This window comes from Pseudophryne corroboree, chromosome 6 (genome assembly GCF_028390025.1).
Source record: "Pseudophryne corroboree isolate aPseCor3 chromosome 6, aPseCor3.hap2, whole genome shotgun sequence".
Classification (NCBI taxonomy): Eukaryota; Metazoa; Chordata; class Amphibia; order Anura; family Myobatrachidae; genus Pseudophryne; species Pseudophryne corroboree.
Genome location: NC_086449.1, coordinates 770,984,029 through 771,009,962, shown reverse-complemented (window position 1 = coordinate 771,009,962; position 25,934 = coordinate 770,984,029). Strand labels below are relative to the sequence as shown.

General features: G+C 49.8%; 1 protein-coding gene across 9 annotated transcripts in view; it reads right to left on the bottom strand.

Annotated features, from left to right (window-relative positions):
* Nucleotides 1-25,934, bottom strand: part of TCOF1 (treacle ribosome biogenesis factor 1) — a 231,621-nt gene that overhangs the window by 158,489 nt on the left and 47,198 nt on the right. For all 9 annotated transcript variants that reach the window (XM_063928639.1, XM_063928641.1, XM_063928644.1 and 6 more), the window contains exons 8-9: nucleotides 21,639-21,794; nucleotides 21,325-21,498 (exon numbers count right to left, since the gene is read on the bottom strand). In XM_063928639.1, coding sequence (XP_063784709.1) covers nucleotides 21,325-21,498; nucleotides 21,639-21,794 — 330 coding nt within the window. The remainder of the gene's footprint in view (nucleotides 1-21,324; nucleotides 21,499-21,638; nucleotides 21,795-25,934) is intronic.

Here is a 25,934-nt window from a genome sequence, read left to right as displayed (position 1 = left end):
GGAATCAGCGGAATTGGCGGAAACACGTAACCCAGTTGAAACTGCCACGGGGCTGTTAGAGCATCGATCAGAAACGCTTGAGGATCCTGAGTACGGGAGCCGTAGTGAGGAAGTTTCTTGTTGAGCCGAGACGCCATTAGGTCTACATCGGGCATTCCCCATCGGGCCACTAGAGAGAGAAAAACCTCCTGGTGAAGTTCCCATTCTCCCGGATGAATCGTGTGACGACTCAAAAAATCCGCTTCCCAGTTCTCGACTCCTGGAATGTGAATTGCGGATATCACTGGAACCCACCGTTCCGCCCACGTGAGAATCTGAGCGACTTCTCTCATGGCAGACCAGCTGCGAGTTCCTCCCTGTTTGTTGATGTAAGCCACAGCTGTGGCATTGTCGGACTACACCCGAACTGGATGACCCTGTACCATGGTCTGAATCTGAAGGAGTGCGTACCGGATTGCTCTCAATTCCAGAATGTTGATCTGTAACTGCGACTCGTGACTGTTCCAGCGCCCCTGGAAGTGATGAGTCTGGAACACTGCCCCCCAACCGCTGAGGCTTGCGTCCGTGGTGACCATCATCCGAGACCAAACCGTGAACGGCGCTCCTTTTCTCAAATTTTGACTGTGCAGCCACCAGTGAAGCGACTGCCGAGTCTTCAACGACAATCGGATCAACTGCAATTCGAGACGTGGATCCATCCGAGACCCACAGCCGAGAATCTGAGCCTGAAGAGGTCGGGCATGAAATCTGGCGTATGGGACTGCCTCGAAGGAAGACACCATTTTGCCTAACACCTGCATGCATCTGAGGACCGACACTACCGGTAAGTGCAACAGGGTCCGGATTCTGTACTGTAGATCCCGAATCTTGTCGGTAGGAAGAAACACCTTATGGCTGTTGGTGTCGAATAAAAGTCCCAGAAAAATCATTTTCTGGGAAGGGAGTAAAGACGACTTCGGAAAGTTTATTATCCATCCGAATGACTGCAGAGTCTCTATCGTTAGACGCAGGCTCTGATTGAGAATCTCCTCCGACGGGGCCTTGATCAACAAATCGTCCAAGTATGGAGTGATGTTGACCCCCTGACAACGGAGAATTGCGACGACATGACCCATGATTTTTGTAAATACTCGAGGAGCTGTGGAAAGACCAAAGGGAAGGGCCTGAAACTGATAATGCCACGGACTGACTGCAAATCTCAGAAGAGATTGATGACCTACCCAAATAGGACGTCCTTTATGTCTATTGAAGCCAAATATTCCCCTGGCTCCATGGCAGCGATTATTGAGCGAATGGATTCCATCTTGAATTTTTGGGTTGAGAGATACGGGTTGAGGGCTTTTAGATTCAGAATTGGTCGGAACGAACCGTCCGGTTTGTCCACGAGAAAAAGACCCGAATAAAATCCCCGACCTCTCTGGTGAGCGGGAACTGGAAGAATTACACCATTCTGTAAAAGAATGGCCGTTGCATGAAGAGCTTGACGTCCGGAGGGATCGCTCGGAAGGGGAGTGACAAACAGACGATATGGGACTGGTTCCTCGAGATCTAACACATATCCCCTGGATATGACCCCCGTAACCCAGCGATCTGGGTTCGATAGAAGCCGTACAACTTGTGATTTGAACCCAGTTAACAGCATGATAACAGAGGAGCCTCTGAAAAGATGGCTCACAACAATAATAACCCGATTTTTGTAACAATAACTATGTACAAGTATTGCAGACAATCTGCACTTGGGATGGGCGCCCAGCATCCACTACGGACTATGAGAAATAGAATTATCGGTAAGTAAATTCTTATTTTCTCTAACGTCCTAGTGGATGCTGGGGACTCCGAAAGGACCATGGGGATTATACCAAAGCTCCCAAACGGGCGGGAGAGTGCGGATGACTCTGCAGCACCGAATGAGAGAACTCCAGGTCCTCCTCAACCAGGGTATCAAATTTGTAGAATTTTGCAAACGTATTTGCCCCTGACCAAGTAGCTGCTCGGCATAGTTGTAAAGCCGAGACCCCTCGGGCAGCCGCCCAAGATGAGCCCACTTTCCGTGTGGAATGGGCTTTTACAGATTTTGGCTGTGGCAGGCCTGCCACAGAATGTGCAAGCTGAATTGTACTACAAATCCAACGAGCAATCGTCTGCTTAGAAGCAGGGGCACCCAGCTTGTTGGGTGCATACAGGATAAACAGCGAGTCAGATTTTCTGACTCCGGCCGTCCTGGAAACATATTTTCAGGGCCCTGACTACGTCCAGCAACTTGGAATCCTCCAAGTCCCTAGTAGCCGCAGGCACCACAATAGGCTGGTTTAAGTGAAATGCTTAAACCACCTTAGGGAGAAATTGAGGACGAGTCCTCAATTCTGCCCTGTCCGTATGAAAAATTAGGTAAGGGCTTTTATAGGATAAAGCCGCCAATTCTGATACACGCCTGGCTGAAGCCAGGGCTAACAGCATTACCACTTTCCATGTGAGATATTTTAAGTCCACAGTGGTGAGTGGTTCAAACCAATGTGATTTTAGGAATCCCAAAACTACATTGAGATCCCAAGGTGCCACTGGAGGCACAAAAAGGAGGCTGTATATGCAGTACCCCCTTGACAAACGTCTGAACTTCAGGAACTGAAGCTAGTTCTTTTTGGAAGAATATTGACAGGGCCGAAATTTGAACCTTAATGGACCCTAATTTGAGGCCCATAGACAGTCCTGTTTGCAGGAAATGCAGGAATCGACCCAGTTGAAATTTCTCTGTAGGGACCTTCCTGGCCTCACACCACGCAACATATTTACGCCAAATACGGTGATAATGTTGCACAGTTACATCCTTCCTGGCTTTGATCAGGGTAGGGATAACTTCATCCGGAATGCCTTTTTCCTTCAGGATCCGGCGTTCAACCGCCATGCCGTCAAACGCAGCCGCGGTAAGTCTTGGAACAGACATGGTCCCTGCTGGAGCAGGTCCTTTCTTAGAGGTAGAGGCCACGGGTCTTCCGTGAGCATCTCTTGAATTTCCGGGTACCAAGTCCTTCTTGGCCAATCCGGAGCCACGAGTATAGTCTTTACACCTCTCCTTCTTATGATTCTCAGTACCTTGGGTATGAGAGGCAGAGGAGGGAACACATATACTGACTGGTACACCCACGGTGTTACCAGAGCGTCCACAGCTATTGCCTGAGGGTCCCTTGACCTGGCGCAATATCTGTCCAGTTTTTTGTTGAGGCGGGACGCCATCATGTCCACCTTTGGTTTTTCCCAACGGTTCACAATCATGTGGAAGACTTCTGGGTGAAGTCCCCACTCCCCCGGGTGAAGATCGTGTCTGCAGAGGAAGTCTGCTTCCCAGTTGTCCACTCCCGGAATGAACACTGCTGACAGTGCTATCACATGATTTTCCGCCCAGCGAAGAATCCTTGCAACTTCCGTCATTGCCCTCATGCTTCTTGTGCCGCCCTGTCTGTTTACGTGGGCGACTGCCGTGATGTTGTCCGACTGGATCAACACCGGCTGACCCTGAAGCAGAGGCCTTGCCTGACTTAGGGCATTGTAAATGGCCCTTAGTTCCAGGATATTTATGTGAAGTGACGTTTCCATGCTTGACCACAAGCCCTGGAAATTTTTTCCCTGTGTGACTGCTCCCCAGCCTCTCAGGCTGGCATCCGTGGTCACCAGGACCCAATCCTGAATGCCGAATCTGCGGCCCTCTAGGAGATGAGCACTCTGTAACCACCACAGGAGAGACACCCTTGTCCTTGGAGACAGGGTTATCCGCTGATGCATTTGAAGATGCGATCCGGACCATTTGTCCAGCAGATCCCACTGAAAAGTTCTTGCGTGGAATCTGCCGAATGGAATCGCTTCGTAAGAAGCCACCATCTTTCCCAGGACCCTTGTGCATTGATGCACTGACACTTGGCCTGGTCTTAGGAGGTTCCTGATTAGGTCGGATAACTCCCTGGCTTTCTCCTCCGGGAGAAACACCTTTTTCTGTACTGTGTCCAGAATCATCCCTAGGAACAGCAGACGTGTCGTCGGAATCAGCTGCGATTTTGGAATATTTATAATCCATCCGTGCTGTCGTAGTACTACTTGAGATAGCGCTACTCCGACTTCTAACTGTTCTCTGGACCTTGCCCTTATCAGGAGATCGTCCAAGTAAGGGATAATTAAGACGCCTTTTCTTCGAAGAAGAATAATCATTTCGGCCATTACCTTGGTAAAGACCCGGGGTGCCGTGGACAATCCAAACGGCAGCGTCTGAAACTGATAGTGACAGTTCTGTACCACAAACCTGAGGTACCCTTGGTGAGAAGGGCAAATTGGGACATGGAGGTAAGCATCCTTGATGTCCAGAGACACCATATAGTCCCCTTCTTCCAGGTTCGCTATCACTGCTCTGAGTGACTCCATCTTGAACTTGAACCTTTTTATGTAAGTGTTCAAGGATTTCAGATTTAAAATGGGTCTCACCGAGCCGTCCGGCTTCGGTACCACAAACAGCGTGGAATAATACCCCTTTCCCTGTTGTAGGAGGGGTACCTTGATTATCACCTGCTGGGAATACAGCTTGTGAATGGCTTCCAATACCGCCTCCCTGTCGGGGGGAGACGTTGGTAAAGCAGACTTCAGGAACCGGCGAGGGGGAGACGTCTCGAATTCCAATTTGTACCCCTGAGATACTACCTGCAGGATCCAGGGGTCCACTTGCGAGTGAGCCCACTGCGCGCTGAAATTCTTGAGACGGGCCCCCACCGTGCCTGAGTCCGCTTGTAAGGCCCCAGCGTCATGCTGAGGACTTGGCAGAAGCGGGAGAGGGCTTCTGTTCGTGGGAAGAGGCTGTCTGCTGCAGTCTTTTTCCCCTTCCTCTGCCCCGGGGCAGATATGAGTGGCCTTTTGCCCGCTTGCCCTTATGGGGACGAAAGGACTGAGCCTGAAAAGACGGTATCTTTTTCTGCCGAGAGGTAGCCTGGGGTAAAAAGGTGGATTTCCCAGCCGTTGCCGTGGCCACCAGGTCCGATAGACCGACCCCAAATAACTCCTCCCCTTTATACGGCAATACTTCCATATGCCGTTTGGAATCCGCATCACCTGACCACTGTCGCGTCCATAACCCTCTTCTGGCAGAAATGGACATCGCACTTACTCTTGATGCCAGAGTGCAAATATCCCTCTGTGTATCTCGCATATATAGAAATGCATCCTTTAAATGCTCTATAGTCAATAATATATTGTCCCTGTCCAGGGTATCAATATTTTCAGTCAGGGAATCCGACCAAGCCACCCCAGCACTGCACATCCAGGCTGAGGCGATTGCTGGTCGCAGTATAATACCAGTATGTGTGTATATACTTTTTAGGATATTTTCCAGCTTCCTATCAGCTGGTTCCTTGAGGGCGGCCGTATCAGGAGACGGTAACGCCACTTGTTTTGATAAGTGTGTGAGCGCCTTATCTACCCCTAGGGGGTGTTTCCCAACGTGCCCTAACCTCTGGCGGGAAAGGGTATAATGCCAATAATTTTTTAGAAATTAGCAGTTTTTTATCGGGGGAAACCCACGCTTCATCACACACCTCATTTAATTCATCTGATTCAGGAAAAACTACGGGTAGTTTTTTCACACCCCACATAATACCCTTTTTTGTGGTACTTGTAGTATCAGAAATGTTCAAAACCTCCTTCATTGCCGTGATCATGTAACGTGAGGCCCTACTGGAAAAATAAGAATTTACTTACCGATAATTCTATTTCTCATAGTCCGTAGTGGATGCTGGGGACTCCGTAAGGACCATGGGGAATAGCGGCTCCGCAGGAGACTGGGCACATCTAAAGAAAGCTTTAGGACTTTCTGGTGTGCACTGGCTCCTCCCCCCATGACCCTCCTCCAAGCCTCAGTTAGGATACTGTGCCCGGACGAGCGTACACAATAAGGAAGGATTTTGAATCCCGGGTAAGACTCATACCAGCCACACCAATCACACCGTATAACCTGTGATCTGAACCCAGTTAACAGCATGATAACAGAGGAGCCTCTGAAAGATGGCTCACAACAATAATAACCCGATTTTTGTAACAATAACTATGTACAAGTATTGCAGACAATCCGCAGTTGGGATGGGCGCCCAGCATCCACTACGGACTATGAGAAATAGAATTATCGGTAAGTAAATTCTTATTTTCTCTAACGTCCTAAGTGGATGCTGGGGACTCCGTAAGGACCATGGGGATTATACCAAAGCTCCCAAACGGGCGGGAGAGTGCGGATGACTCTGCAGCACCAAATGAGAGAACTCCAGGTCCTCCTCAGCCAGGATATCAATTTTGTAGAATTTTACAAACGTATTTGCTCCTGACCAAGTAGCTGCTCGGCAAAGTTGTAAAGCAGAGACCCCTCGGGCAGCCGCCCAAGATGAGCCCACCTTCCTTTTGGAGTGGGCATTTACAGATTTTTGGCTGTGGCAGGCCTGCCACAGAATGTGCAAGCTGAATTGTACTACAAATCCAACGAGCAATAGTCTGCTTAGAAGCAGGAGCACCCAGCTTGTTGGGTGCATACAGGATAAACAGCGAGTCAGATTTCCTGACTCCAGCCGTCCTGGAAACATATATTTTCAGGGCACTGACAACGTCTAGCAACTTGGAGTCCTCCAAGTCCCTAGTAGCCGCAGGCACCACCAATAGGTTGGTTCAGGTGAAACGCTGAAACCTCCCTGGGGAGAAACTGAGGACGAGTCCTCAATTCCGCCCTGTCCGAATGGAAAATCAGATAAGGGCTTTTTCAGGATAAAGCCGCCAATTCTGACACGCGCCTGGCCCAGGCCAGGGCCAACAGCATGACCACTTTTCATGTGAGATATTTTAACTCCACAGATTTAAGTGGTTCAAACCAATGTGACTTTATGAACCCAAAACTACATTGAGATCCCAAAGTGCCACTGGAGGCACAAAAGGAGGCTGTATATGCAGTACCCCTTTTACAAACGTCTGAACTTCAGGGACTGAAGCTAGTTCTTTTTGGAAGAAAATTGACAGGGCCGAAATTTGAACCTTAATGGACCCCAATTTTAGGCCCATAGACACTCCTGTTTGCAGGAAATGTAGGAATCGACCCAGTTGAATTTCCTCCGTCGGGCCTTACTGGCCTCGCACCACGCAACATATTTTCGCCAATTGCGGTGATAATGTTTTTGCGGTTACATCCTTCCTGGTTTTGATCAGGATAGGGATGACTTCATCCGGAATGCCTTTTTTCCTTCAGGATCCGGCGTTCAACCGCCATGCCGTCAAACGCAGCCGCGGTAAGTCTTGGAACAGACAGGATCCTTGCTGGAGCAGGTCCCTTCTTAGAGGTAGAGGCCACAGATCCTCCGTGAGCATCTCTTGAAGTTCCGGTTACCAAGTCCTTCTTGGCCAATCCGGAACCACGAATATAGAGCTTACTCCTCTCCATCTTATCAATCTCAGTACCTTGGGTATGAGAGGCAGAGGAGGGAACACATACCCTGACTGGTACACCCACGGTGTTACCAGAGCGTCTACAGCTTATTGCCTGAGGGTCCCTGGACCTGGCGCAATACCTGTCGAGTTTTTAATCATGTGGAAGACTTCTGGGTGAAGTCCCCACTCTCCCGGGTGGAGGTCGTGCTGAGGAAGTCTGCTTTCCAGTTGTCCACTCCCGGAATGAATACTGCTGACAGTGCTATCACATGATTTTCCGCCCAGCGAAGAATCCTTGCAGCTTCTGCCATTGCCCTCCTGCTTCTTGTGCCACCCTGTCTGTTTACGTGGGTGACTGCCGTGATGTTGTCCGACTGGATCAACACCGGCTGACCTTGAAGCAGAGGTCTTGCTAAGCTTAGAGCATTGTAAATGTCCCTTAGCTTCAGGATATTTATGTGAAGTGATGTCTCCAGGCTTGACCATAAGCCCTGGATATTCCTTCCCTGTGTGACTGCTCCCCAGCCTCGCAGGCTGGCATCCGTGGTCACCAGGACCCAGTCCTGAATGCCTAATCTGCGGCCCTCTAGAAGATGAGCACTCTGCAACCACCACAGGAGGGACACCCTTGTCCTTGGTGACAGGGTTATCCGCTGATGCATCTGAAGATGCGACCCGGACCATTTGTCCAGCAGGTCCCACTGGAAAGTTCTTGCGTGGAATCTGTCGAATGGGATTGCTTCGTAGGAAGCCACCATTTTACCCAGAACCCTTGTGCATTGATGCACTGAGACTTGGCTCGGTTTTAGGAGGTTCCTGACTAGCTCGGATAACTCCCTGGCTTTCTCCTCCGGGAGAAACACCTTTTTCTGGACTGTGTCCAGAATCATCCCTAGGAACAGAAGACACGTCGTCGGAACCAGGTGCGATTTTGGAATATTGAGAATCCAATCGTGCTGCCGCAACACTACCTGAGATAGTGCTACACCGACCTCCAACTGTTTCCTGGATCTTACCCTTATCAGGGAATTGTCCAAGTAAGGGATAACTAAAATTCACTTCCTTCGAAGGAATATCATCATTTCGGCCATTACCTTGGTAAAGACCCGGGGTGCCGTGGACCATCCATACGGCAGCGTCTGAACTGAAAGTGACAGTTCTGTACCATAAACCTGAGGTACCCTTGGTGAGAAGGGTAAATTTTGACATGAAGGTAAGCATCCTTGATGTCCCGAGACATCATGTAGTCCCCTTCTTCCAGGTTCGCAATCACTGCTCTGAGTGACTCAATCTTGAATTTGAACCTCTGTATGTAAGTGTTCAAAGATTTTAGATTTAGAATCGGTCTCACCGAGCCGTCCGGCTTCGGTACCACAACAGTGTGGAATAATACCCCGTTCCCTGTTGCAGGAGGGGTATCTTGATTATCACCTGCTGGGAATACAGCTTGTGAATGGCTTCCAAAACTGTCTCCCTGTCAGAAGGAGACATCGGTAGAGCCGACTTTAGGAAACGGCGAGGGGGAGACGTCTAGAATTCTAATTTGTACCCCTGAGATATAACCTGAAGGATCCAGGGGTCTACTTGCGAGTGAGCCCACTGCGCGCTGAAATTCATTGAGACGGGCCCCCCACCGTGCCTGATTCTGCTTGTAAAGCCCCAGCATATACTGAGGGCTTGGCAGAGGCGGGAGAGGGTTTCTGTTCCTGGGAACTGGCTGATTTCTGCAGTCTTTTTCCTCTCCCTCTGTCACGGGGCAGAAATGAGGAACCTTTTGCCCGCTTGTCCACGAAAAGACTGCGCCTGATAATACGGCGTCTTCTCATGTTGAGAGGCGACCTGGGGTACAAACGAGGAATTCCCAGCTGTTGCCGTGGCCACCAGGTCTGAAAGACCGACCCCAAATAACTCCTCCCCTTAATAAAGCAATACTTCCAAATGCCGTTTGGAATACGCATCACCTGACCACTGACGTGTCCATAACCCTCTACTGGTAGAAATGGACAACGCGCTTAGACTTGATGCCAGTCGGCAAATATTCCAAAAAAATTAAAAAATTAAATTAAAAAAAGAAATGCATCTTTTAAATGCTCTATAGGCAAAAATATACTGTCCCTATCTAGGGTATCAATATTTTCAGTCAGGGAATCCGACCACGCCAACCCAGCACTGCACATCCAGGCTGAGGCGATTGCTGGTCGCAGTATAACACCAGTATGTGTGTAAATACCTTTTAGGATACCCTCCTGCTTTCTATCAGCAGGATCCTTAAGGGCGGCCATCTCAGGCGAAGGTAGAGCCCTTACAAGCGTGTGAGCGCTTTATCCACCCTAGGGGGTGTTTCCCAACGCACCCTAACCTCTGGCGGGAAAGGATATAATGCCAATAACATTTTAGAAATTATCAGTTGTTATCGGGGGAAACCCACGCATCATCACACACCTCATTTAATTTCTCAGATTCAGGAAAACTACAGGTAGTTTTTCCTCACCGAACATAATACCCCTTTTTTGGTGGTACTCGTATTATCAGAAATGTGTAAAACATTTTTCATTGCCTCAATCATGTAACGTGTGGCCCTACTGGAAGTCACATTCGTCTCTTCACCGTCGACACTGGAGTCAGTATCCGTGTCGGCGTCTATATCTGCCATCTGAGGTAACGGGCGCTTTAGAGCCCCTGACGGCCTATGAGACGTCTGGACAGGCACAAGCTGAGTAGCCGGCTGTCTCATGTCAACCACTGTCTTTTATACAGAGCTGACACTGTCACGTAATTCCTTCCAACAGTTCATCCACTCAGGTGTCGACCCCCTAGGGGGTGACATCACTATTACAGGCAATCTGCTCCGTCTCCACATCATTTTTCTCCTCATACATGTCGACACAAAAGTACCGACATACAGCACACACACAGGGAATGCTCTGATAGAGGACAGGACCCCACTAGCCCTTTGGGGAGACAGAGGGAGAGTTTGCCAGCACACACCAGAGCGCTATATATATATACAGGGATAACCTTATATAAGTGTTTTTCCCCTTATAGCTGCTGTATAGTTAATACTGCGCCTAATTAGTGCCCCCCTCTCTTTTTTAACCCTTTCTGTAGTGTAGTGACTGCAGGGGAGAGCCAGGGAGCTTCCCTCCAACGGAGCTGTGAGGGAAAATGGCGCCAGTGTGCTGAGGAGATAAGGCCGCCGATAAGGGGGCGGAGCCTATCACCCATTTTTCTATGTATTCTGGCAGGGGTTAAATGCATCCATATAGCCCAGGAGCTATATGTGATGCATTTTTTGCCATCCAAGGTGTTTTTATTGCGTCTCAGGGCGCCCCCCCCCAGCGCCCTGCACCCTCAGTGACCGAAGTGTGCTGAGAGCAATGGCGCACAGCTGCAGTGCTGTGCGCTACCTTGTTGAAGACAGGACGTCTTCTGCCGCCGATTTTCCGGACCTCTTCTGCCTTCTGGCTCTGTAAGGGGGCCGGCGGCGCGGCTCTGGGACCCATCCAAGCTGGGCCTGTGATCGTCCCTCTGGAGCTAATGTCCAGTAGCCTAAGAAGCCCAATCCACTCTGCACGCAGGTGAGTTCGCTTCTTCTCCCCTTAGTCCCTCGATGCAGTGAGCCTGTTGCCAGCAGGTCTCACTGAAAATAAAAAACCTAAACTAAAACTTTTCACTAAGAAGCTCAGGAGAGCCACTAGTGTGCACCCTTCTCGTTCGGGCACAGAGATCTAACTGAGGCTTGGAGGAGGGTCATGGGGGGAGGAGCCAGTGCACACCAGATAGTCCTAAAGCTTTCTTTAGATGTGCCCAGTCTCCTGCGGAGCCGCTATTCCCCATGGTCCTTACGGAGTCCCCAGCATCCACTTAGGACGTTAGAGAAATACGTTTGTTTCCTCACCGTCGACACTGGAGTCAGTGTCCGTGTCAGTGTCTGTATCGACCTGAGGTAACGGGCGTTTTAGAGCCCCTGACGGTGTTTGAGACGCCTGTACAGGTATTAACTGATTTGCCGGCTGTCTCATGTCGTCAACAGTCTTTTGTAAAGTGCTGACACTATCACGTAATTCTTTCCATAAGACCATCCAGTCAGGTGTCGACTCCCTAGGGGGTGACATCACTAACACAGGCAATTGCTCCGCCTCCACACCATTTTCCTCCTCATACATGTCGACACAACGTACCGACACACAGCACACACACAGGGAATGCTCTGACAGAGGACAGGACCCCACTAGCCCTTTGGGGAGACAGAGGGAGAGTTTGCCAGCACACACCAGAGCGCTATATATATATATATATAGGGATAACCTTATATAAGTGTTTTTCCCTGATATAGCTGCTGTATATATTTATCTGCCAAATTAGTGCCCCCCCTCTCTTGTTTTACCCTGTTTCTGTAGTTCAGGACTGCAGGGGAGAGTCAGGGAGCCTTCCTCCAACGGAGCTGTGAGGAAAAAATGGCGCCAGTGTGCTGAGGAGATAGGCTCCGCCCCCTTCTCGGCGGCCTTTCTCCCGCTTTTTTATGGAAAAATTGGCAGGGGTTAAATGCATCCATATAGCCCAGGAGCTATATGTGATGTATTTTTTGCCAAAAAAGGTGTTTTTATTGCGTCTCAGGGCGCCCCCCCCCAGCGCCCTGCACCCTCAGTGACCGGAGTGTGAAGTGTGCTGAGAGCAATGGCGCACAGCTGCGGTGCTGTGCGCTACCTTATTGAAGACAGGACGTCTTCTGCCGCCGATTTTCCGGACCTCTTCACTCTTCTGGCTCTGTAAGGGGGCCGGCGGCGCGGCTCTGGGACCCATCCATGGCTGGGCCTGTGATCGTCCCTCTGGAGCTAATGTCCAGTAGCCTAAGAAGCCCAATCCACTCTGCACGCAGGTGAGTTCGCTTCTTCTCCCCTTAGTCCCTCGGTGCAGTGAGCCTGTTGCCAGCAGGTCTCACTGAAAATAAAAAACCTACTTTAAACTTTTACTCTAAGCAGCTCAGGAGAGCCCCTTAGTATGCACCCTTCTCGTTCGGGCACAAAAATCTAACTGAGGCTTGGAGGAGGGTCATAGGGGGAGGAGCCAGTGCACACCAGGTAGTCCTAAAGCTTTTACTTTTGTGCCCAGTCTCCTGCGGAGCCGCTATTCCCCATGGTCCTTTCGGAGTCCCCAGCATCCACTAGGACGTTAGAGAAAACAGATTTAAGTATTGCTTCAACCTTCCTATCCGTTGGATCCTTCAACGTCACAGACTGTACAGAAGAAATAACTGTAGCTTTTGCTAAATGTGAAATAGGGGCATCTACCTTTGGAGCCGTTTCCCAAAATTCTGTATCCTCCTCTGTAAAAGGATAGAGAAATTTCAACTTCTTAGGGGCCTGGAAACGAGAATCCGGCTTAAGCCAGGGCTCCTTTAAAATATCCGCATAATGAGAGTAAGAAGGGAAGGCAGTAACCTGTCTCTTCTGTCGTTTGAAAAACCCAGAGGAAGTCTCTGCCACTTCCGTATCCTGAATATTAAGAGTCTGACGGATTGCTTCTATCAGCAATCTAACACCTGAGCTAGTAGAAAATTCCTCATCCTCTCAGGTCGAAACTTCGTCCCACTCTGGGTCTACTTCCCCCTCCTCCAATGGGGATGTCTCCAACTCCTCCCCCGGGAAAGTTATAGCAGGCAACGGTTGTGGCCGCTTAGCAGCAGAAGAACTGCCGGCAGTTTACAAATTTGTTTAGAGACTGAGTCAAATCAACAAGACACCTGCCCATATTCTGCGCCCAGAGAGATTCCGCCGTATTCTGACCGGAATCAGCCTCCGATCTGGACTGACGTAATTCAGAAATGGCATCTACCATGTTCCTGGCCCAAGTAGGCATAGGCTGATCTGCAGAACCTCCCTGCTGGTCCGCCACAGATGCACCAGAGCATGCAGTACATAGGATAACCGCGTCCGCGCTACCCTTAGCCAGCTTTGACCCACATTGTGAGCATGAAAAATAAACCACTGAGGATGTCTTCCCCTTTGTAGATTTGTCTGGCTTACTGGTCATAATGAACCCCCCCCCCCCCCCCTTTTTTTTTTTTTTTAAGAACAATGTACAACAACTAACTAACCCAGCAGAGTAGTGGACAGTACTGTGACTTATACTGTGCAAGTTATATTGAAAGAATATATAAGTTATACTGTGCAAAAGAAACAGATAACCTTCACTAAGTATAACAGGACACTATGCCCCCAAAGTATACTTGCTGTTAGGTGACCCCCACTGAACAAGTAGGTTGAGTAGTAGTGAGCCAAAGAAGTGTTTTAGCCACGTGTGTGCACAGCGTCCCCTCCGGAGAAGATGGCGCCCCGGAGCTCTGTAGACGCTGACTGGAGCGCGTACGCGGTAGTGCAGGGCGGGAATCCGTCCCCTCTGCCACTGACGTACGCGCCAGGTCCTCCCTGAGAAGGCGCGCCAAGTCCTTGGCTCGTGCGCGCAGCTACATACAGCGGCTCCAAGCGCGCGCCCCCCCCCCCCCCCAGGGAGTGACTCACCGCACTCCCGGGCTCCGGACCATCCGTACACCAGTAGCAGGGATCAGTAAAGCCCTCGCTACTGTGTACCGCCCCCACATCTCCGGGGGAAGGGGAGGGAGGGAGGGAGGTGAGGGAAATCAATAAATAAAATATAAATAAAATATATATAAAATAATAAGAATTTACTTACCGATAATTCTATTTCTCGTAGTCCGTAGTGGATGCTGGGGACTCCGTAAGGACCATGGGGAATAGCGGCTCCGCAGGAGACAGGGCACAAAAGTAAAAGCTTTAGGACTAGCTGGTGTGCACTGGCTCCTCCCCCCATGACCCTCCTCCAAGCCTCAGTTAGGATACTGTGCCCGGACGAGCGTACACAATAAGGAAGGATTTTGAATCCCGGGTAAGACTCATACCAGCCACACCAATCACACCGTACAACCTGTGATCTGAACCCAGTTAACAGCATGATAACAGCGGAGCCTCTGAAAAGATGGCTCACAACAATAATAACCCGATTTTTGTAACAATAACTATGTACAAGTATTGCAGACAATCCGCACTTGGGATGGGCGCCCAGCATCCACTACGGACTACGAGAAATAGAATTATCGGTAAGTAAATTCTTATTTTCTCTGACGTCCTAAGTGGATGCTGGGGACTCCGTAAGGACCATGGGGATTATACCAAAGCTCCCAAACGGGCGGGAGAGTGCGGATGACTCTGCAGCACCGAATGAGAGAACTCCAGGTCCTCCTCAGCCAGGGTATCAAATTTGTAGAATTTTGCAAACGTGTTTGCCCCTGACCAAGTAGCAGCTCGGCAAAGTTGTAAAGCCGAGACCCCTCGGGCAGCCGCCCAAGATGAGCCCACCTTCCTTGTGGAATGGGCATTTACATATTTTGGCTGTGGCAGGCCTGCCACAGAATGTGCAAGCTGAATTGTACTACACATCCAACTAGCAATCGTCTGCTTAGAAGCAAGAGCACCCCGTTTGTTGGGTGCATACAGGATAACAGCAATTCAGTTTTCCTGACTCCAGCCGTCCTGGAAACATATATTTTCAGGGCCCTGACAACATCTAGCAACTTGGAGTCCTCCAAGTCCCTAGTAGCCGCAGGTACCACAATAAGCTGGTTCAGGTGAAACGCCGACACCACCTTAGGGAGAAACTGGGGATGAGTCCGCAGCTCTGCCCTGTCCGAATGGACAATCAGATATGGGCTTTTGTGAGACAAAGCCGCCAATTCTGACACTCGCCTGGCCGAGGCCAGGGCCAACAGCATGGTCACTTTCCATGTGAGATATTTCAAATCCACAGATTTGAGCGGTTTAAACCAATGTGATTTGAGGAATCCCAGAACTACGTTGAGATCCCACAGTGCCACTGGAGGCACAAAAGGGGTTTGTATATGCAGTACTCCCTTGACAAACTTCTGGACTTCAGGAACTGAAGCCAATTCTTTCTGGAAGAAAATCGACAGGGCCGAAATTTGAACCTTAATGGACCCTAATTTGAGGCCCATAGACAGTCCTGTTTGCAGGAAATGCAGGAATCGACCGAGTTGAAATTCCTCCGTGGGGGCCTTCCTGGCCTCACACCATGCAACATATTTTCGCCAAATGCGGTGATAATATTGTGCGGTCACCTCCTTCCTGGCTCTGACCAGGGTAGGGATGACCTCTTCCGGAATGCCTTTTTCCCTTAGGATCCGGCGTTCAACCGCCATGCCGTCAAACGCAGCCGCGGTAAGTCTTGGAACAGACATGATCCTTGCTGAAGCAAGTCCCTTCTTAGTATCTCTTGAAGTTCCGGGTACCAAGTCCTTCTTGGCCAATCCGGAGCCACGAGTATAGTTCTTACTCCTCTCCGTCTTATAATTCTCAGTACCTTGGGTATGAGAGGCAGAGGAGGGAACACATACACCGACTGGTACACCCACGGTGTTACATGAGCGTCCCAGCTATTGCCTGAGGGTCTCTTGACCTGGCGCAATACCTGTCCAGTTTTTTTTTCCAGACGGGACGCCATCATGTCCACCTTTGGTCTTTCCCAACGGTTCACAATCATGTGGAAGACTTCCAGATGAAGTCCCCACTCTCCCGGGTGGAGGTCGTGCCTGCTGAGGAAGTCTGCTTCCCAGTTGTCCACTCCCGAAATGAACACCGCTGACAGTGTTATCACATGATTTTTCGCCCAGCGAAGAATCCTTGCTGCCATTGCCCTCCTGCTTCTTGTGCCGCCCTGTCTGTTTACGTGGGCGACTGCCGTGATGTTGTCCGACTGGATCAGCACCAGTTGACTTTGAAGCAGAGGTCTTCCTAGGCTCAGAGCATTGTAACTTGCCCTTAGCTCCAGTATATTTATGTGGAGAGAAGTCTCCAGACTTGACCACACTCCTTGGAAATTTCTTCCCTGTGTGACTGCTCCCCAGCCTCTCAGGCTGGCATGCGTGGTCACCAGGACCCAGTCTGGAATGCCGAATCTGCTGCCCTCTAGTAGATGAGCACTCTGCAGCCACCACAGAAGAGACACCCTTGTCCTTGGAGACAGGATTATCCGCTGATGCATCTGAAGATGCGATCCGGACCATTCGTCCAGCAGATCCCACTGAAAAATTCTTGCGTGAAATCTGCCGAATGGAATCGCTTCGTAAGAAGCCACCATTTTTCCCAGGACTCTTGTGCATTGATGCACTGACACTTGGCCTGGTTCTAGGAGGTTCCTAACTAGCTCGGATAACTCCCTGGCTTTCTCCTCCGGGAGAAACACCTTTTTCTGGACTGTGTCCAGAATCATCCCTAGGAACAGCAGACGTGTCGTCGGAATCAGCTGCGATTTTGGAATATTTAGAATCCATCCGTGCTGTCGTAGAACTACTTGAGATAGTGCTACTCCGACCTCCAACTGTTCTCTGGACATTGCCCTTATCAGGAGATCGTCCAAGTAAGGGATAATTAAGACGCCTTTTCTTTGAAGAAGAATCATCATTTCGGCCATTACCTTGGTAAAGACCCGTGGTGCCGTGGACAATCCAAACGGCAGCGTCTGAAACTGATAGTGACAGTTCTGTACCACGAACCTGAGGTACCCTTGGTGAGAAGGGCAATTTGGGACATGGAGGTAAGCATCCTTGATGTCCAGGGACACCATATAGTCCCCTTCTTCCTGGTTCGCTATCACTGCTCTGAGTGACTCCATCTTGATTTGAACCTTTGTATGTAAGTGTTCAAATATTTCAGATTTAGAATAGATCTCACCGAGCCGTCTGGCTTCAGTACCACAAATAGTGTGGAATAATACCCCTTTCCTTGTTGTAGGAGGGGTACTTTGATTATCACCTGCTGGGAATACAGCTTGTGAATTGTTTCCAATACTGCCTCCCTGTCGGAGGGAGACGTTGGTACAGCAGACTTCAGGAACCTGCGAGGGGGAGACGTCTCGAATTTCCAATCTGTACCCCTGGGATACTACTTGTAGGATCCAGGGGTCCACTTGCGAGTGAGCCCACTGCGCGCTGAAACTCTTGAGACGACCCCCCACCGCCTTTGAGTCCGCTTGTACGGCCCCAGCGTCATGCTGAGGACTTGGCAGAAGCGGTGGAGGGCTTCTGTTCCTGGGAAGGGGCTGCCTGCTGCAGTCTTCTTCCCTTTCCTCTACCCCTGGGCAGATATGACTGGCCTTTTGCCCACTTGCCCTTATGGGGACGAAAGGACTGAGGCTGAAAGACGGTGTCTTTTTCTTTATACGGCAATACTTCCATGTGCCGTTTGGAATCTGCATCACCTGACCACTGTCGTGTCCATAAACATCTTCTGGCAGACATGGACATCGCATTTACTCTTGATGCCAGAGTGCAAATATCCCTCTGTGCATCTCTCATATATAGTAATGCATCCTTTAAATGCTCTATAGTCAATAAAATACTGTCCCTGTCAAGGGTATCAATATTTTCAGTCAGGGAATCCGACCAAGCCACCCCAGCGCTGCACATCCAGGCTGAGGCGATCGCTGGTCGCAGTATAACACCAGTATGTGTGTATATACTTTTTAGGATATTTTCCAGCCTCCTATTAGCTGGCTCCTTGAGGGCGGCCGTATCTGGAGACGGTAACGCCACTTGTTTTGATAAGCGTGTGAGCGCCTTATCCACCCTAGGGGGTGTTTCCCAACGCGCCCTAACTTCTGGCGGAAAAGGGTATAACGCCAATAATTTTCTATCGGGGGAAACCCACGCATCATCACACACTTCATTTAATTTATCTGATTCAGGAAAAACTACAGGTAGTTTTTTCACACCCCACATAATACCCTTTTTTGTGGTACTTGTAGTATCAGAAATATGTAACACCTCCTTCATTGCCCTTAACATGTAACGTGTGGCCCTAATGGAAAATACGTTTGTTTCTTCACCGTCGACACTGGAGTCAGTGTCCGTGTCTGTGTCGACCGACTGAGGTAATGGGCGTTTTAAAGCCCCTGACGGTGTTTGAGACGCCTGGACAGGTACTAATTGGTTTGCCGGCCGTCTCATGTCGTCAACCGACCTTGCAGCGTGTTGACATTATCACGTAATTCCCTAAATAAGCCATCCATTCCGGTGTCGACTCCCTAGAGAGTGACATCACCATTACAGGCAATTGCTCCGCCTCCTCACCAACATCGTCCTCATACATGTCGACACACACGTACCGACACACAGCACACACACAGGGAATGCTCTGATAGAGGACAGGACCCCACTAGCCCTTTGGGGAGACAGAGGGAGAGTTTGCCAGCACACACCAAAACGCTATAATTTTACAGGGACAACCTTATATAAGTGTTTTCCCTTATAGCATCTTAATATGTAATAATATCGCCACAAAAATGCCCCCCCTCTCTGTTTTAACCCTGTTTCTGTAGTGCAGTGCAGGGGAGAGCCTGGGAGCCTTCCCACCAGCAGTTCTGTGAGGGAAAATGGCGCTGTGTGCTGAGGAGAATAGGCCCCGCCCCCTTTTCGGCGGGCTTCTTCTCCCGTTTTTCTGACAACCTGGCAGGGGTTAAATACATCCATATAGCCCCAGAGGCTATATGTGATGTATATTTAGCCAGCATAGGTACTTTCATTGCTGCCCAGGGCGCCCCCCCCAGCGCCCTGCACCCTCAGTGACCGTTGGTGTGAAGTGTGCTGAGAGCAATGGCGCACAGCTGCAGTGCTGTGCGCTACCTTAAGAAGACTGGGAAGTCTTCAGCCGCCGATTTCTGGACCTCTTCTCTCTTCAGCATCTGCAAGGGGGTCGGCGGCGCGGCTCCGGTGACCCATCCAGGCTGTACCTGTGATCGTCCCTCTGGAGCTAGTGTCCAGTAGCCTAAGAAGCCAATCCATCCTGCACGCAGGTGAGTTCACTTCTTCTCCCCTAAGTCCCTCGTTGCAGTGAGCCTGTTGCCAGCAGGACTCACTGAAAATAAAAAACCTAATAAAACTTTTACTCTAAGCCAGTGGTTCCCAAACTGTGTGCCGTGGCACCCTGGGGTGCCGCGGGACACTTGCAGGGGTGCCTCGGGTTGGTGCTCCAGGGCCAATTCGAAATATTTATTATCCATGTAATAGGAAAAACTAGTACTTGTGGCTGCCAGTCATAAAATATGTGTACAAACAGAAGCAAATCTTGTCCCTCACCACATAACTGAACCTAAGTATGACATATAAACATAATTTACTTAATTTAATTTTTTTTATACATTTCCCATTTAGAAACTTTTGGACTAGGGGTGCCGTGATAAAAATTCTGTTACTCTAGGGCGCCGTGATTCAAAAATGTTTGGGAACCACTGCTCTAAGCAGCTCTTTAGGAGAGCCACCTAGATTGCACCCTTCTCGGCCGGGCACAAAAACCTAACTGAGGCTTGGAGGAGGGTCATGGGGGGAGGAGCCAGTGCACACCACCTGATCCTAAAGCTTTTACTTTTGTGCCCTGTCTCCTGCGGAGCCGCTATTCCCCATGGTCCTTACGGAGTCCCCAGCATCCACTTAGGACGTCAGAGAAAATAAAGCATATGAAGGTTATGAAGCATATGAAGGATAGACCAATACTGTCAGAGACAGATTGTGTCTATCCTGTACCTTCTCACTGCCGAACTTCTTTTAGAAACAGGAATCAAGCCCCAGTGACCAAAGTGTGGTGGCTTCCCGTGGCAGAATAGAGTGGGAGCTTCTATCTAACCCCACTCTAGTAGTACCTGTCACCTGTATACAGGGACTAGGTACACAAATAATAAAAGAATAAAAACCTAACTAAAATCTTCAGAGAGATAACATCTGTGTCTGTACTCCACAGGCACAAAACTAAAACTGAGGTACTGGCTAGGCAGGAAGGAGATGGGAGGGGTTAGAGGGGGGGAGGAGTCAGGTTTTGAATAGTTCTGTGCCAAACTCCACAACCACACACCTCTAACCCACAAGTAACGGCGCAGCGTCCCCCAGATGGATGACAGAGAAATATTCTTAGAAGGCATCACATGACTAAGTAGTGTCTGAAGCAGTAAAACATTGCTTAGGACCAAACAAGGCTGTACCCTGTAGGAACAGTTAATACAGAAGATTAAAAAAATAAATAAAAAAATAATCTCAACCCATCAGTAAGTTTTGGACTCTAGAAGGAAACTCCTACGATAGCCATGCTAACAAATGTGCCACCGATAATTCATGAATTTACACAGTTTTGGGCCAAACAGAGGGGCAGATTTATTAAGCATGGAGAGGAGATAAAGTGGAAGGTGATAACGCACCAGCCAGTCAGCTCCTGTCATTTTTCAAACCCAGTCTGTAACATGGCAGTTAGGAGCGGATTGGCTGGTGCCTTATCACCTTCCACTTTATCACTTCTCCAGGCTTAATACATCTGCCCCTAATTCTCAGATCAAACCGGATTTAGGTTAAAGAGCCGACAACTTATAAAGGGAGTACCTAAAACTCCCGTACTACAGTTCCTGTACTACAGTGTTAAGGTGCATACACAATAGGCGTTTTTTGCCCAGCGTGTATGCACAGCGATGATCGCCGACATCGCTGGGCTGAGAAGCGCTCAGTGTTCTCCCCTGCCCAGCGATGTCAGCGGGGGTGAACGGCTTTCCATAGCAGGACACTATGTAATACCATGTAATATGTATATAATACATATAAAACATGTAATATAATACTATGTAATATGGTAATACCAGCAGAGGAACGGCGGCCGCCGGCGATAAAGCGGGGGCGCGCATCAGCGCTCACCGATTGTGCATACACACTGGGACGTTTTGAGCTGAAAACAGCTCAACACACCAAAAGTGACCTGCTTTCAGCTCAAAATCGCCCAGTGTCTATGGGCCTTTACTTTACCTTTTATAACACAAACAAATCTTTACCTGGGGCACCTTTACCGCCGAGCTATTGCTGCCCAACTCTCCACTTCCTGCAGGTTTGGAGGAGACAGCAGTTGCTTCTGGCTTGGGAGCCTTGGATGCAACAGCCTTAGCCCGAGATACTGGTGTTGCACTTTTCTTTGGTGTTGCCTGGACCACAGGGGCTACCTTCTGGTTCTGCAACACACAGAAGTCCATAAAATATATAGGCATCCCAACAAATAGCACTTACAAAGGGGACCTCCAACCCAACCCTGGGATATCTCAGATACTTCCAGAGTTGCCAATGCAGTTAGAGAAGAAAGATTCAGGTTTACCTCTGGCTCCTCCTCACTATCAGAGTCATCACTGCTCTCAGAAGCCGATGCCTTTGCTGGAGTCGGGGTCTTCCCTTGCGAAGATCTAGTCTGGGAGGCAGTAAGTACGGCTGCAGTTTTACTTGCGCTGATGCTCGCTCCCATGGCTGCTTTAGCCTGCAATACAGTTATGGCCATGGTCAGTTGTGAGTCTACATTGACCCGAGAAGCCACAATCACAGCTCCACTCCATTAACAATACAAAGATAAACAAGAAGAAAAGGTGGTTGTGGCAGCGACGCAGAAGACTCCAAGGCACCATTTTCAGTTCATTTATCTGGCACAGGGTAGGAGGTAGAATAACTGCTCTACTGATCTGTCGGTGTTCTGTAAAGTGGTGATCGCTTGGGGCCTGGCTGCCATACGGAAAAGCTGCACTTACTACAAGCTCTGTGGTGACCCTACTGCAGTCCTTCTACAATCAGATCTCCACCATACTGAACTAATGTCTTCTGCCCGATTGAAGGATTAGAGCAACAGGTGTCTGCACAGGTGCCTCAGTTTCGCAGAAGGCTAGACTAAACCAAGTATTAAAAAATAAATAAAAGTGTTTGGGCGAAGACAGAAAAACACAAAGGACACTCTGTATGCAAATCCGCACACACATTACGGGTCAGGCAGCATATAACATTATGCCATAACTCCGCTGCTTTGCAAAAGCAAAGAGCACCAAGCATATAAAAAATAAAAATAAAAAATAAAAATAGGATTTTAAATTACCTACCTGTAAATTCTTTTCTCATACTCCATAAGGGATATTGGGGAGACTTAGTACGATGGGGTATAGACGGGGTCCAAAGGAGCCAGTGCACTTTAAATTTCTTCAACTGGACGTGCTGGCTCCTCCCCTCTATGCTCCCTCCCACAGGCAGTTATAAGTAAAAACGTGCCCGAAGGAGAAGGACATATATGAGAGAAGGAAATATGATAAGTGTGGGATGAGATTTACAAACCAGCACACCACTAACATAATAACCTGCAATGGCTGGTAACAACAACAGCTGAACAGGTAACCACATAAGTACCTGCAGAACAGTCAACGCATTGAGGCGGGCGCCCAATATCCCTTAAGGACTACGAGAAAAGGATTTACCGGTAGGTAATTAAAATCCTATTTTCTCTAGCATCCATAAGGGGTACTGGGGAGACTTAGTACGATGGGGACATTCCAAAGCTTCCAGAACGGGCGTGAATGTGCGGAGACTGCTGCAGCACCGCCTGCCAAACTGGGAATCCTCTTTGACCAGTGTATCAAACTTGTAGAACGTCACAAAAAAATAGGATTTTGGTACTTACCAGGTAAATCCTTTTCTTTGAAACCATAGGGGGCACTGGAGTACTCTTGGGATATGGACGGCTTTAGCAGAACAAAGGCACTGAATATTTAAATTTAGAACTCTCCACCCCTCCATATCCCCGAGTACCTCAGTGTTTTTTACTGAGCCGAACAGGAACTATAGAGAGGTTGTCCCCCTCTCAGCGCTGGCATGCAATACAGCGCTGACGGAGCGTCTGGGGCGGGCAGACGGAGCGGCCGGACGGAGCGGCTGGGGTGGCCGGACGGAGCGGCCGGACGGAGCGGCTGGGGTGGCCGGACGGAGCGGCCGGACGGAGCGGCTGGGGTGGCCGGACGGAGCGGCCGGACGGAGCGGCTGGGGCGGCCGGACGGAGCGGCCGGACGGAGCGGCTGGGGCGGCCGGACGGAGCGGCCGGACGGAGCGGCTGGGGCGGCCGGACGGAGCGGCTGGGGCGGCCGGACGGAGCGGCTGGGGCGGCCGGACGGAGCGGCTGGGGCGGGCGGCATTACAACACTGACCCCACACAGCGGGGCGGCAGCCTGCGCTGACCGCCCCGTTTCCCCAGCATACCTTGTTGTAAGGAGGCCTGCGACGGGCTTCTATCTGTAAGCTCCGAGCTCTTCAGTTTATGGCTGCGACGGGGCTTCTATCTGTAAGCTCCGTCCAGCTCTTGCAGTGGGCTGCCTGTGGCTGTGAGGGTGCTCTTTGTGAGGACCGACACGCCAAGCGCTGTCCGTGCAGCGGCACTATCCCGGACCCATGTTTTTACAGAAACTGGGAAGGGATGTGCTAAGTGAAAAAAGTAAAAGTTAAAATGAAAAATTAATAAAATCTTCAACTAAGTGTGGGAACTCTCCACACAAGCCTTGTTAGTGCTGTGAGCACAGAAAAAACACTGAGGTACTCGGGGATATGGAGGGGTGGAGAGTTCTAAATTTAAATATTCAGTGCCTTTGTTCTGCTAAAGCCGTCCATATCCCAAGAGTACTCCAGTGACCCCTAGTGGATGAAAAAGAAAGTGTTCTTCCCCGACCAGGTAGCAGCTCAGCATAGTTGTAAGGTAGAGACTCCAAGGGCAGCCGCCCAGGAAGAACACACTGATCTGGTAGAGTGGCCTTCAGAGACTTAGGAACAGGTAAGGTTGTCGAAAATAGGCCTGTAGAATAGTAAGCCTAATCCAACGAGCAATGAACTGCTTTGAAGCAGAACAGCCCTTTTTCTGCGCATCAGAGCGCACGAACAAATAATTCGTCTTTCGGATCAGAGCCGTTTTCCTGACCTAGATCTTCAAGGCTCGCACAGCATCCAATGCCTCCTCCGGAGCAGAAGCGTCAGAACTGTACGGAATCACAATAGGCTGATTCAAGTGAAAACGCAGAGACAACCTTCGGCAGGAACTGCTGCCTAGTCCGGAGCTCCGCTCTGTCCCCGCAAAAGACCACATATGGACTTTTACACGACAAGGCCCTCAATTCTGAGACACGCCTAGCAGAAGCCAGTAACATCACAGTCTTCCACGTGAGGTACTTGTCTTCTACGTTCATCAGACGTTCAAACCAGGAGGACTGTAGAAATTCCAACACTACATTCAGATCCCAGGGTGCCGTAGGCAGCAGGGATGGATGTGGAGTACCCTTGCAAGAAGGTCTGAACTTCTGGTAACACTGCCAATTTCTTCTGGAAGAAAACGGAGAGGGCTGAAATCTGGACCTTAATGGAACCCCGACGTAAGCCCTTATCCACACCAGCCTGCAGCAAACGTAAGAAACGTCCCAAGTTAAACTCTGCAGGCAGATACGTGCATTCCTTGCACCAAGAGACATATTTCTTCCAGATAGAAAGATAGTGTTTTGACGTCTCAGGTTTCCTGGCCCGAACCATGGTAGTAATAACTTTTCTGGAAAGGCCCTTGTGAGCTAGGATGTTCCGCTCAACCTCCACGCCGTCAAAGTCGCTGTAAGTCCGGGTAGACAAACGGTCCTTGTTGAAGATCATCTCTTCTTAGTGGTAGAGGCCAAGGGTCTTCGATGGACATGGTCAGAAGATCCGCGTACCACGCCCTCCAAGGTCAATCAGAATTGCCTGGACTCCCAGATTTTTGATGCGCTTGAGCACCCTGGGGAGTAACGGAATCGGAGGAAACGGGTAGACAAGCCCGTAAGGCCAATGCGACGTCAGTGTATCCACTGCCATCATGTTGATTTGCGGGCAGCACCACCGGTTGATGACCTGCTGGTGGAGTCCCCACTCCCCCAGGTGGAGATCGTGACGAAGTCAGCTTCCCAGTTGTCCACTCCCGGAAAGAGGATTGCAGACATTGCTCTTGCATTTCTTTTCGCCCAGAGGAGTATCTTTAACACCTCTCGCATGCAGGCTCTACTTTTTGTCCCTCCTTGTCGATTGATATACGCCACTGCTGATTCTTGAGCAGAGAACAGGCCTGAAGCAGAGCATTGTAGATCGCCTGAAGTTCCAGAATGTTGATTGGAAGGAGGCTTTCGTGGGCTGACCACCTGCCCTGGAACTACGCCCCTTGGGTGACAGCTCCCCATCCTCGTAGACACGCATCTGTCATTAGGAGGGTCCAATCCCGAATTACAAGACTCCGGTCCTCCAGTAGATTGGAGGACAGCAGCCACCACAGGAGGGAAATCCTGGCCTGAGGCAACAGCTGTATCACTCGGTGAACCGGACCATTTGCTCAGGAGATCCAGCTGAAAAGTTCTGGCATGAATCCTGCCATATTGAATCGCCTCGTAGGAGGCGACCATCTTCCCCAACAATCTTATGCAAAGGTAGATGGGACACTCGAGCAGGTCGGAGTACCATGCGGACCATCTCCTGAAGTGTTCTCGCCTTGACCTCTGGTAGGAACACCTTCCGGGCAACAGTATCCATCAACATCCCCAGGAACAGAAGCCGCTGAGTCGGCTACACGTGGGACTTCTGTAAGTTCAGG